Source organism: Leptodactylus fuscus, chromosome 1 (assembly GCF_031893055.1).
Source record: "Leptodactylus fuscus isolate aLepFus1 chromosome 1, aLepFus1.hap2, whole genome shotgun sequence".
Lineage (NCBI taxonomy): Eukaryota > Metazoa > Chordata > Amphibia > Anura > Leptodactylidae > Leptodactylus > Leptodactylus fuscus.
Window position 1 is genome coordinate 1,107,839 of NC_134265.1, and position 12,110 is coordinate 1,119,948.

General features: G+C 54.7%; 2 protein-coding genes across 2 annotated transcripts in view; one reads left to right on the plus strand and one right to left on the minus strand.

Moving 5' to 3' along the window:
* The window catches only part of LOC142191344 (inter-alpha-trypsin inhibitor-like), a 32,452-nt gene extending 26,955 nt beyond the window's left edge, over window positions 1–5,497 (plus strand). Inside the window, exons 3-6 of the mRNA XM_075262344.1 lie at window positions 48–224; window positions 4,531–4,584; window positions 4,680–4,758; window positions 5,380–5,497. Coding sequence (XP_075118445.1) covers window positions 48–224; window positions 4,531–4,584; window positions 4,680–4,758; window positions 5,380–5,434 — 365 coding nt within the window. The 3' untranslated portion in view covers window positions 5,435–5,497. The remainder of the gene's footprint in view (window positions 1–47; window positions 225–4,530; window positions 4,585–4,679; window positions 4,759–5,379) is intronic.
* Window positions 5,498–11,969: 6,472 nt separating this feature from the next.
* LOC142190425 (myosin-IIIb-like) overlaps window positions 11,970–12,110 on the minus strand; it is an 82,590-nt gene continuing 82,449 nt past the window's right edge. The window contains exon 20 of the mRNA XM_075262295.1: window positions 11,970–12,084. Coding sequence (XP_075118396.1) covers window positions 12,034–12,084 — 51 coding nt within the window. The 3' untranslated portion in view covers window positions 11,970–12,033. The remainder of the gene's footprint in view (window positions 12,085–12,110) is intronic.

A 12,110-nucleotide genomic window follows, 5' to 3' on the forward strand; every position in this document is an offset into this window, starting at 1 on the left:
TCTTCACGCCTGTAGTTATTAACCCTTTCTGTTTCCCTCCTCTCCAGACGCCGCCTGTGACCTCGCACTGGATCCGGGACCTTGTATGGCCGCGATTGTCATGTGGTCTTATAACAAGGAGAAGGGGATCTGTGACACCTTCTTCTATGGTGGTTGTCAGGGCAATGGGAACAGATTTGACAGCGAGGAAGACTGTCTCACCCAGTGTGTGGTGCCAAAGAAAGGTTAGTGGGGGTGTCGGGTGTATCCGGCATTGGGGTATATTCAGGGTGTATTCTGGTATCGTGGTGCATCGGGCGTGTACTCTGGTGCCTGGGATATTCAGGCTGTTTTCTATTATCCAGTTGTATTCAGGCTGTTTTTCTAGTGTTTGGGTGTATTTTCAGGTGTCGGTGTATTGGACTTTTTTCTTGTATCGGGGTGTATTCTAGTGTTGGGGTATACTCTGGTCTCTGGGTGTATTTGGGGTGTTTTCTGGTCTCTGGGTGTATTTGGGGTATTTTCTGGCATTGAGGTGTATGGGCGTGTATTCTGGTGTTAAGGTGAATTCGCGGCATATTCAGGGTGTATTCTGGCGTTGGTGTATTGGGATGCATTCGGGGTGTTTCTCTGGCATCATGGTCAGTGTAGAACAAGGTCATGGCAATGGGGGAGAGGTCAGTGGAGAACAAGGTCATGGCAATGGGGGAGGGGTCAGTGGAGAACAAGGTCATGGCAATGGGGGAGGGGTCAGTGGAGAACAAGGTCATGGCAATGGGGGAGGGGTCAGTGGAGAACAAGGTCATGGCAATGGGGGAGGGGTCAGTGGAGAACAAGGTCATGGCACTGGGGGAGGGGTCAGTGTAGAGCAAGGTCATGGCGCTGGGGGAGGGGTCAATGTAGAACAAGGTCATGGCGCTGGGGGAGGAGTCAGTGTAGAACAAGGTCATGGCGCTGGGGGAGGAGTCAGTGTAGAACAAGGTCATGGCGCTGGGGGAGGGGTACTTCCTATAGATATAATGATAATGTTACCCTATCTTGTTGAGGTGACCTGGGGTCAGTATGGGCTGTGGTGAGGATACTGTAGTGTATGGGCTGGATGTGAGTGTGGTTACAGGTGAGAGTCAGGTGTGAGAGTGGTTACAGGCGAGTATCAGGTGTGAGTGTAGTAAAAGTTGAGTGAGAGTTTGTGAGTGTAGTTACAGGTGAGTGTCAGGTGTGAGCGTGGTTACAGGTGAGTGTCAGGTGTGAGCGTGGTTACAGGTGAGTGTCAGGTGTGAGTGTGGTTACAGGCGAGTGCCAGGTGTGAGTGTGGTTACAAGTGAGTGCCAGGTGTGAGCGTGGTTACAGGCGAGTGTCAGGTGTGAGCGTGGTTACAGGCGAGTGCCAGGTGTGAGCGTGGTTACAGGCGAGTGCCAGGTGTGAGCGTGGTTACAGGCGAGTGTCAGGTGTGAGCGTGGTTACAGGCGAGTGTCAGGTGTGAGCGTGGTTACAGACGAGTGTCAGGTGTCAGCGTGGTTACAGGCGAGTGTCAGGTGTGAGTGTCAGGTGTGAGCACAGGTGAGTGTCAGGTGTGAGCGTGGTTACAGGCGAGTGCCAGGTGTGAGCGTGGTTACAGGCGAGTGCCAGGTGTGAGCGTGGTTACAGGCGAGTGCCAGGTGTGAGCGTGGTTACAGGCGAGTGTCAGGTGTGAGCGTGGTTACAGGCGAGTGCCAGGTGTGAGCGTGGTTACAGGCGAGTGCCAGGTGTGAGCGTGGTTACAGGCGAGTGCCAGGTGTGAGCGTGGTTACAGGCGAGTGCCAGGTGTGAGCGTGGTTACAGGCGAGTGCCAGGTGTGAGCGTGGTTACAGGTGAGTGCCAGGTGTGAGCGTGGTTACAGGCGAGTGCCAGGTGTGAGCGTGGTTACAGGCGAGTGTCAGTTGTGAGCGTGGTTACAGGCGAGTGCCAGGTGTGAGCGTGGTTACAGGTGAGTGCCAGGTGTGAGCGTGGTTACAGGCGAGTGTCAGTTGTGAGCGTGGTTACAGGCGAGTGCCAGGTGTGAGCGTGGTTACAGGCGAGTGTCAGGTGTGAGCGTGGTTACAGGTGAGTGCCAGGTGTGAGTGTGATTAAAAGTGAGTGCAGCTTCAGGTGAGTGTGGTTACAAGTGAGTGCCAGGTGTGAGCGTGGTTACAGACGAGTGCCAGGTGTGAGCGTGGTTACAGGCGAGTGCCAGGTGTGAGCGTGGTTACAGGCGAGTGTCAGTTGTGAGCGTGGTTACAGGCGAGTGTCAGGTGTGAGCGTGGTTACAGGTGAGTGCCAGGTGTGAGTGTGATTAAAAGTGAGTGCAGCTTCAGGTGAGTGTGGTTACAAGTGAGTGCCAGGTGTGAGCGTGGTTACAGACGAGTGCCAGGTGTGAGCGTGGTTACAGGCGAGTGCCAGGTGTGAGCGTGGTTACAGGCGAGTGCCAGGTGTGAGCGTGGTTACAGGCGAGTGCCAGGTGTGAGCGTGGTTACAGGCGAGTGTCAGGTGTGAGCGTGGTTACAGGCGAGTGCCAGGTGTGAGCGTGGTTACAGGCGAGTGTCAGGTGTGAGCGTGGTTACAGGCGAGTGCCAGGTGTGAGCGTGGTTACAGGCGAGTGTCAGTTGTGAGCGTGGTTACAGGCGAGTGCCAGGTGTGAGCGTGGTTACAGGCGAGTGTCAGGTGTGAGCGTGGTTACAGGTGAGTGCCAGGTGTGAGTGTGATTAAAAGTGAGTGCAGCTTCAGGTGAGTGTGGTTACAAGTGAGTGCCAGGTGTGAGCGTGGTTACAGGCGAGTGTCAGGTGTGAGCGTGGTTACAGGCGAGTGTCAGGTGTGAGCGTGATTACAGGCGAGTGTCAGGTGTGAGCGTGGTTACAGGCGAGTGTCAAGTGTGAGCGTGGTTACAGGCGAGTGTCAGGTGTGAGCGTGGTTACAGGCGAGTGTCAGGTGTGAGCGTGGTTACAGGCGAGTGTCAGGTGTGAGCGTGGTTACAGGCGAGTGTCAGGTGTGAGCGTGGTTACAGGCGAGTGTCAGGTGTGAGCGTGGTTACAGGTGAGTGTCAGGTGTGAGCGTGGTTACAGGTGAGTGTCAGGTGTGAGCGTGGTTACAGGTGAGTGTCAGGTGTGAGCGTGGTTACAGGGGAGTGTCAGGTGTGAGCGTGGTTACAGGCGAGTGCCAGGTGTGAGCGTGGTTACAGGCGAGTGCCAGGTGTGAGCGTGGTTACAGGCGAGTGCCAGGTGTGAGCGTGGTTACAGGCGAGTGTCAGGTGTGAGCGTGGTTACAGGCGAGTGCCAGGTGTGAGCGTGGTTACAGGCGAGTGTCAGGTGTGAGCGTGGTTACAGGCGAGTGTCAGGTGTGAGCGTGGTTACAGGTGAGTGTCAGGTGTGAGCGTGGTTACAGGTGAGTGTCAGGTGTGAGCGTGGTTACAGGTGAGTGTCAGGTGTGAGTGTGGTTACAGGAGAGTGTCAGGTGTGAGCGTGGTTACAGGTGAGTGTCAGGTGTGAGCGTGGTTACAGGCGAGTGCCAGGTGTGAGCGTGGTTATAGGCGAGTGTCAGGTGTGAGCGTGGTTACAGGTGAGTGTCAGGTGTGAGCGTGGTTACAGGTGAGTGTCAGGTGTGAGCGTGGTTACAGGTGAGTGTCAGGTGTGAGCGTGGTTACAGGCGAGTGCCAGGTGTGAGCGTAGCTACAGGTGAGTGTCAGGTGTGAGTGTGGTTACAGGTGAGTGCCAGGTGTGAGCGTGGTTACAGGCGAGTGCCAGGTGTGAGCGTGGTTACAGGCGAGTGTCAGGTGTGAGCGTGGTTACAGGCGAGTGTCAGGTGTGAGCGTGGTTACAGGTGAGTGTCAGGTGTGAGCGTGGTTACAGGTGAGTGTCAGGTGTGAGCGTGGTTACAGGTGAGTGTCAGGTGTGAGCGTGGTTACAGGTGAGTGTCAGGTGTGAGCGTGGTTACAGGTGAGTGTCAGGTGTGAGCGTGGTTACAGGTGAGTGTCAGGTGTGAGCGTGGTTACAGGTGAGTGTCAGGTGTGAGCGTGGTTACAGGTGAGTGTCAGGTGTGAGCGTGGTTACAGGTGAGTGTCAGGTGTGAGCGTGGTTACAGGCGAGTGCCAGGTGTGAGTGTAGCTACAGGTGAGTGTCAGGTGTGAGTGTGGTTACAGGCGAGTGCCAGGTGTGAGTGTAGCTACAGGTGAGTGTCAGGTGTGAGTGTGGTTACAGGTGAGTGCCAGGTGTGAGCGTGGTTACAGGTGAGTGTCAGGTGTGAGTGTGGTTACAGGAGAGTGTCAGGTGTGAGCGTGGTTACAGGAGAGTGTCAGGTGTCAGCGTGGTTACAGGCGAGTGTCAGGTGTGAGCGTGGTTACAGGCGAGTGTCAGGTGTGAGCGTGGTTATAGGCGAGTGTCAGGTGTGAGCGTGGTTACAGGCGAGTGTCAGGTGTGAGCGTGGTTATAGGTGAGTGTCAGGTGTGAGCGTGGTTACAGGTGAGTGCCAGGTGTGAGCGTGGTTACAGGTGAGTGTCAGCTCTTTGCACAGACTAATGCCTTCCTCTGCTCCGGTTTGCAGGGCGCTCTGGTGCGACTCAGGACTCCAAGCCCTCAGGTTCAGGACCAGACACAGGTACGGAGTGTCTCCCATCATCCCACTCTGCAGACACTGATCAGGGTTGTCTTGTGATGTCTCTTCTCACCTGAGTGTGGTTACTCTGCCCGCAGGTCTCATCATTGGCATCGTCTTTGGGGTAATCTTCGGAGCAGCTTTTCTCGTCACACTTGGGCTCTACTTGGTCCAGAGGTGAGGTCACATCTTCTGGCTGCAGCTCGCCAAAGACCGAACTAAACCTACGGCCGCCCTAGGAAATGGATGGAGGGGGACGGGGGGACGGGGGGACGGAGGGACAGGGGGGGACGGAGGGAAAGGAGGGAGGGGTGGGGCGAGGGGGACAGGGGGACAGGGGGGAGGGGGACAGGGGGGGGGGGGTCCAGAGACTGGTACAACACAGCAGGAGACAACAATATATAGTAATATAATCAGATAGAAGCCCATTACTAGATGGGTCAGGACGGTGAAGGGGTTAACCTAATCGGCCCTGACCCCAATACACCAGAGCGGTCTCCGGCCCTGACCCCAATACACCAGAGCGGTCTCTGTCCCTGACCCTAATCCACCTGACCCCAATACACCTTCTGCAGACCATCTTCGTATCTGCGGTTATTTAGGTGACACCACGGACAGCAGATTCTCGGCACACTCCACCAGATGTAGCCGGACCTGCCAGATGTCTGCAGATAAGTGTGATCTTACATGTATGGCCGTCTGTAGGGTCACCTGACCAGTCACTGGGCCACAGGACAAACCCCAAGGGAGCGGCCGACTCTGCCTGTGTAACATCGCATTCATCTCTATTATTTTCAGGAAGAAACTAAAGAAGCAGCAGCACAAGCGCGTCCCCGCCACCGAGATGAAGTGAAGGCCGAAAACCAAGACTCCAATATTTTATACCAGAAATGTTTTCAAATAAAGAGAAAACTGAGGTGGATGTGAGAGATGTCTATAAACACTGGGGGCCCAGGAGCATAGCCCACCCTCATACCACCCGAGAGGAGGACACAAATCATCCAGGGCTCTGTAGGGGTCAGTGTACGGGAGGAGAGCTCCTCACCATCAATGGTCAGTGTACGGGAGGAGAACTTCTCACCATCAATGGTCAGTGTACGGGAGGAGAACTTCTCACCATCGATGGTCAGTGTACGGGAGGAGAGCCTCTCACCATCGATGGTCAGTGTACGGGAGGAGAACTTCTCACCATCAATGGTCAGTGTACGGGAGGAGAGCTCCTCACCATCAATGGTCAGTGTACGGGAGGAGAGCTCCTCACCATCAATGGTCAGTGTACGGGAGGAGAACTTCTCACCATCAATGGTCAGTGTACGGGAGGAGAGCCTCTCACCATCGATGGTCAGTGTACGGGAGGATAACCCCCCCAACATAGATGTCAGTGTATGGGAGGAGAACCCCTCACCATCAATGGTCAGTGTACGGGAGGATAAGCCCCCCAACATAGATGTCAGTGTATGGGAGGAGAACCCCTCACCATTAATGGTCAGCGTGCAGGAGGAGAACCTCTCACCATCAATGGTCAGCGTGCAGGATAACCCCCCTACCATCGATGGTCAGTGTACAGGAGAACTTCTCACCATCAATGGTCAGCGTACGGGAGGATAATCCCCCCCTAACCATCGATGGTCAGTGTACAGGAGGATAAGCCCCCCAACATAGATGTCAGTGTATGGGAGGAGAACCCCTCACCATTAATGGTCAGCGTGCAGGAGGATAACCCCCCCAACCATCGATGGTCAGTGTACGGGAAGATAACCCCCCACCATCGATGGTCAGTGTATGGGAGGATAACCCCCCAACATAGATGTCAGTGTATGGGAGGAGAACCTCTCACAATCAATGGTCAGCGTGCAGGAGGATAACCCCCCCAACCATCGATGGTCAGTGTACGGGAAGATAACCCCCCACCATCGATGGTCAGTGTATGGGAGGATAACCCCCCAACATAGATGTCAGTGTATGGGAGGAGAACCCCTCATCATCAATGGTCAGCGTGCAGGAGGATAACCCCATCCAACCGTCGATGGTCAGTGTATGGGAGGAGAACCCCTCACCATCAATGGTCAGTGTACAGGAGAACTTCTCACCATCAATGGTCAGTGTACGGGAGGATAAGCCCCCCAACATAGATGTCAGTGTATGGGAGGAGAACCCCTCACCATTAATGGTCAGTGTGCAGGAGGAGAACCTCTCACCATCAATGGTCAGCGTGCAGGATAACCCCCCTACCATTGATGGTCAGTGTACGGGAGGATAACCCCCCAAAATAGATGTCAGTGTATGGGAGGAGAACCCCTCATCATCAATGGTCAGCGTGCAGGAGGATAACCCCATCCAACCGTCGATGGTCAGTGTATGGGAGGAGAACCCCCCCCCAACATAGATGTCAGTGTATGGGAGGAGAACCCCTCATCATCAATGGTCAGTGTATGGGAGGACAACCCCCCAACATAGATGTCAGTGTATGGGAGGAGAACCCCTCATCATCAATGGTCAGCGTGCAGGAGGATAACCCCATCCAACCGTCGATGGTCAGTGTATGGGAGGAGAACCCCTCACCATTAATGGTCAGTGTGCAGGAGGAGAACCTCTCACCATCAATGGTCAGCGTGCAGGATAACCCCCCTACCATCGATGGTCAGTGTACGGGAGGATAACCCCCCCAACCGTCGATGGTCAGTGTACGGGAGGAGAACCCCTCACCATCGATGGTCAGTGTATGGGAGGATAACCCCCCAACATAGATGTCAGTGTATGGGAGGAGAACCCCTCATCATCAATGGTCAGCGTGCAGGAGGATAACCCCATCCAACCGTCGATGGTCAGTGTATGGGAGGAGAACCCCCCCCAACATAGATGTCAGTGTATGGGAGGAGAACCCCTCATCATCAATGGTCAGTGTATGGGAGGATAACCCCCCAACATAGATGTCAGTGTATGGGAGGAGAACCCCTCATCATCAATGGTCAGCGTGCAGGAGGATAACCCCATCCAACCGTCGATGGTCAGTGTATGGGAGGAGAACCCCCCCCAACATAGATGTCAGTGTATGGGAGGAGAACCCCTCATCATCAATGGTCAGTGTATGGGAGGATAACCCCCCAACATAGATGTCAGTGTATGGGAGGAGAACCCCTCATCATCAATGGTCAGCGTGCAGGAGGATAACCCCATCCAACCGTCGATGGTCAGTGTATGGGAGGAGAACCCCCCCCCCCCCCCCCAACATAGATGTCAGTGTATGGGAGGAGAACCCCTCATCATCAATGGTCAGCGTGCAGGAGGATAACCCCATCCAACCGTCGATGGTCAGTGTATGGGAGGAGAACCCCCCCAACATAGATGTCAGTGTACGGGAGGAGAACCTCTCACAATCAATGGTCAGCGTGCAGGAGGATAACCCCCCCAACCATCGATGGTCAGTGTACGGGAAGATAACCCCCCCAACCATCGATGGTCAGTGTACGGGAAGATAACCCCCCACCATCGATGGTCAGGGTATGGGAGGAGAACTCCTCACCATCAATGGTCAGCGTGCAGGAGGATAACCCCATCCAACCGTTGATGGTCAGTGTATGGGAGAACCCCCCACAATCAATGGTCAGTGTACGGGAGAAGAACCTCTCACAATCAATGGTCAGTGTACGGGAGGAGAACCTCTCACCATCAATGGTCAGCGTGCAGGAGGATAACCCCCCCTAACATAGATGTCAGTGTACAGGAGAAGAACTCCACCATAATGGCTTAATGATAGGACATTGACCATCACAGCGATCAGAGATTTACCAAGATTGTCCAGGTCAAGGTAACGGGCTCTAGAGACCCAATAATGTCCCCACACCCAGACCCTCCAGTATAGGACCTCTCCTGGTCACCCACTCCAGTTCACACTGCACAGTTGTGACCAATGACTCCACTGATGGACAGAAAGTTTAGAGAAATGGGAGCAGAACGGGCAGATACAGTCCGTGCTTATTCACACATTGCAGTTCTCTCGGAGTCTTCTTCATTTACAATAAATCAAAACACAAAAGAAAAGACATCTCAGAATCACTAAGACCGCAGCGCCTACAACAAAGGATCCTGATCTAGGACATGTTCAGCAATCAATCCCTCAGCACCGGCCTCAGGCTGCACCAAAACCATCTACCGATCCCAGCACCGGCCTCAGGCTGCCTCAAAACCATCTATCGATCCCAGCACCGGCCTCAGGCTGCCCCAAAACCATCTATCGATCCCAGCACCGGCCTCAGGCTGCCCCAAAACCATCTACCGATCCCAGCACCGGCCTCAGGCTGCCCCAAAACCATCTACCGATCCCAGGACCGGCCTTGTGCTGCACCAAGACCATCTACCGATCCCAGCACCGGCCTCAGGCTGCCTCAAAACCATCTATCGATCCCAGCACCGGCCTCAGGCTGCCCCAAAACCATCTACCGATTCCAGGAACGGCCTCAGGCTGCCCCAAAACCATCTACCGATCCCAGCACTGGCTTCAGGCTGCCCCAAAATCATCTACCGATCCCAGGAACGGCCTCGGGCTGCCCCAAAACCATCTACCGATCCCAGCATTGGCCACAGGCTGCCCCCAAAACCATCTACCGATCCCAGCACCAGCCTCAGTCTGCCCCAAAACCATCTACCGATCCCAGGAACGGCCTCAGGCTGCCCCAAAACCAATCTACCGATCCCAGCACCGGCCACAGGCTGCCCCAAAACCATCTACCGATCCCAGCACCGGCCTCGGGCTGCCCCAAAACCATCTACCGATCCCAGCACCGGCCTCGGGCTGCCCCAAAACCATCTACCGATCCCAGGAACGGCCTCAGGCTGCCCCAAAACCATCTACCGATCCCAGGAACGGCCTCAGGCTGCCCCAAAACCATCTACCGATCCCAGGAACGGCCTCAGGCTGCCCCAAAACCATCTACCGATCCCAGGAACGGCCTCAGGCTGCCCCAAAACCATCTACCGATCCCAGCACTGGCCTCAGGCTGCCCCAAAATCATCTACCGATCCCAGCACCGGCCTCAGGCTGCCCCAAAACCATCTACCGATCCCAGCACTGGCCTCAGGCTGCCCCAAAATCATCTACCGATCCCAGCACCGGCCTCCGGCTGCCCCTAAACCATCTACCGATCCCAGCACTGGCCTCAGGCTGCCCCAAAATCATCTACCGATCCCAGCACCGGCCTCAGGCTGCCCCAAAACCATCTCCCGATCCCAGCACCGGCCTCCGGCTGCCCCTAAACCATCTACCGATCCCAGCACCGGCCTCGGGCTGCCCTAAAAGCATCTACCAATCCCAGCACCTGCCTCGGGCTGCACCAAAACCATCTACCAATCCCAGCACGGGCTTTGGGCTGCCCCAAAACTGATCCTGAATGAGGGGCAGCTTTTAACACACCAGCATTGCGGGTGGTAATAAAAGTCCTATTTAATGGAAGAACTGAATGGTCAGGGCAACTAGTTCTCCGAGTACCCAGCACAAGTAGAAGGACCCAACAGGTACACGTCAGAGGGCAGCCAGATTAAATCAGTATTCCCTGTGGTTGCCTGTAAAGCTGCATTAATCCTCTTAGCTTCTCATGCAGATTGTTCTGGATCATACAGAACTTTCCATCACTCTTCTGCAGACTTTGCGGTCTTGCTCCAAGTCAATGCAGGTTTTCACAAACAGTAGCCATGCAAAATTCATGGCCCTGTGGCGGTCCCAACATGTAAAGAACAAGGTGCAGTGATCAGGGGCCTGTGAAGGTCTCAACATCTGCAGAACGATGTGCAGTGATCAGGGGTCTGTGAGGGTCCCAACATCTGCAGAACAAGATACAGAAATCAGGGGCCTGTGAAGGTCCCAACATCTGCAGAACAAGGTGCAGAGATCAGGGGCCTGTGAAGGTCTCAACATCTGCAGAACAAGGTGCAGAGATCAGGGGCCTGTGAAGGTCTCAACATCTGCAGAACGATGTGCAGTGATCAGGGGTCTGTGAGGGTCCCAACATCTGCAGAACAAGATACAGAAATCAGGGGCCTGTGAAGGTCCCAACATCTGCAGAACAAGGTGCAGAGATCAGGGGCCTGTGAAGGTCTCAACATCTGCAGAACAAGGTGCAGAGATCAGGGGCCTGTGAAGGTCCCAACATCTGTAGAACGAGGTGCAGGAGATCAGGGGCCTGTGGAGGTCCCAACATTTGCAGAACAAGGGGCAGAGATCAGGGGCCTGTGGAGGTCCCAACATCTGCAGAACAAGGGGCAGAGATCAGGGGCCTGTGGAGGTCCCCACATCTGCAGAACAAGGTGCAGAGATCAGGGGTCTGTGGAGGTCCCAACATCTGCAGAATAAGGTGCAGTGATAAGGGGCCTGTGAAGGTCCCAACATCTGCAGAACGAGGTGCAGTGATCAAGGGCCTGTGTGAGTCCCAACATCTGCAGAACGAGGTGCAGTGATCAGGGGCTTGTGAAGGTCCCAACATCTGCAGAACAAGGTGCAGTGATCAGGGGCCTGTGGAGGTCCCAACGTCTGCAGAACCTCACATGGACCAGACCCCATCCTGACCGTGCTGTGTACTGGAGTGTCTGGGATATCTCTACTGTCAGGTCACTGTTCACAATGTTCATAACTAGATTTTTATAAGGTAGTAGATTTGTCTGATATCAGTGAAGTCTCCGAGACACATTCAATGGTGGTCGATGATCTCCCCGACTAACCCATAACGCCAGATCTGTCAAGCATTTACAGCTATAAGGAGGGGGAGACTTCTCTGCTCCCACAATCTCTGAGGTCTTCTGTAGCACCGCTATTACTCCCCCCCCCCTCCACCACCTGTCTCTGCACCCTCCTCATATGCCCAATGCACTGCTGATGGATCTAGCATAGACCACCAATGAGAAAGTGACATGAATGATCAACTCGGTACAGAAGATCAGTAGGTCCTACAAGAAGAGCTTCTCAAGTTCTACTCCAAGTAATCCCTCCAGGAGTAGAGAAGCCACCACTCTGTTCAGCAGCCCTGGAGCAGAGGACACCCCAGCACCACCGCTGCCCGATCCATCCAGGAGAAGGGAACCACCCTTCCCCAACCTGATTGGTTCCACGACCAGGTGATCTGCCCGTCCCCGTGCATCAGGCCACCCCAACCTCCTCTGATTGCTGCATGAGCAGGAGAGTCATCCCAATCAGTCAGAAGACGGGCAGAAGTGGCCACCATCCCACCGATTGCTCTGGGTACAGTCACATTTCTTTATTTTGCATTTCTATCATCAGTTTCATGTAAAAATTTAAACAACGGAGAAAGATTTGATCACAGGATTCAAAGAGGAGGAGTCCCAACTGGAGAGGTCGCAGAGTCCAACCATGAGCGGCTCCTCCTCACAATGGGGTCACTAGAGCTGGTCATCTCCACAACCTCAGACTCCATAGCGCCTTGGCTCGCTGGTAAGTTCCGATCGCTACGTCACAGATTCTCTTCGCTCTTCTACTTTACAACCATCAGCAGAGGCCTGAAGGGAAGAGAAGGAAAGTCAGG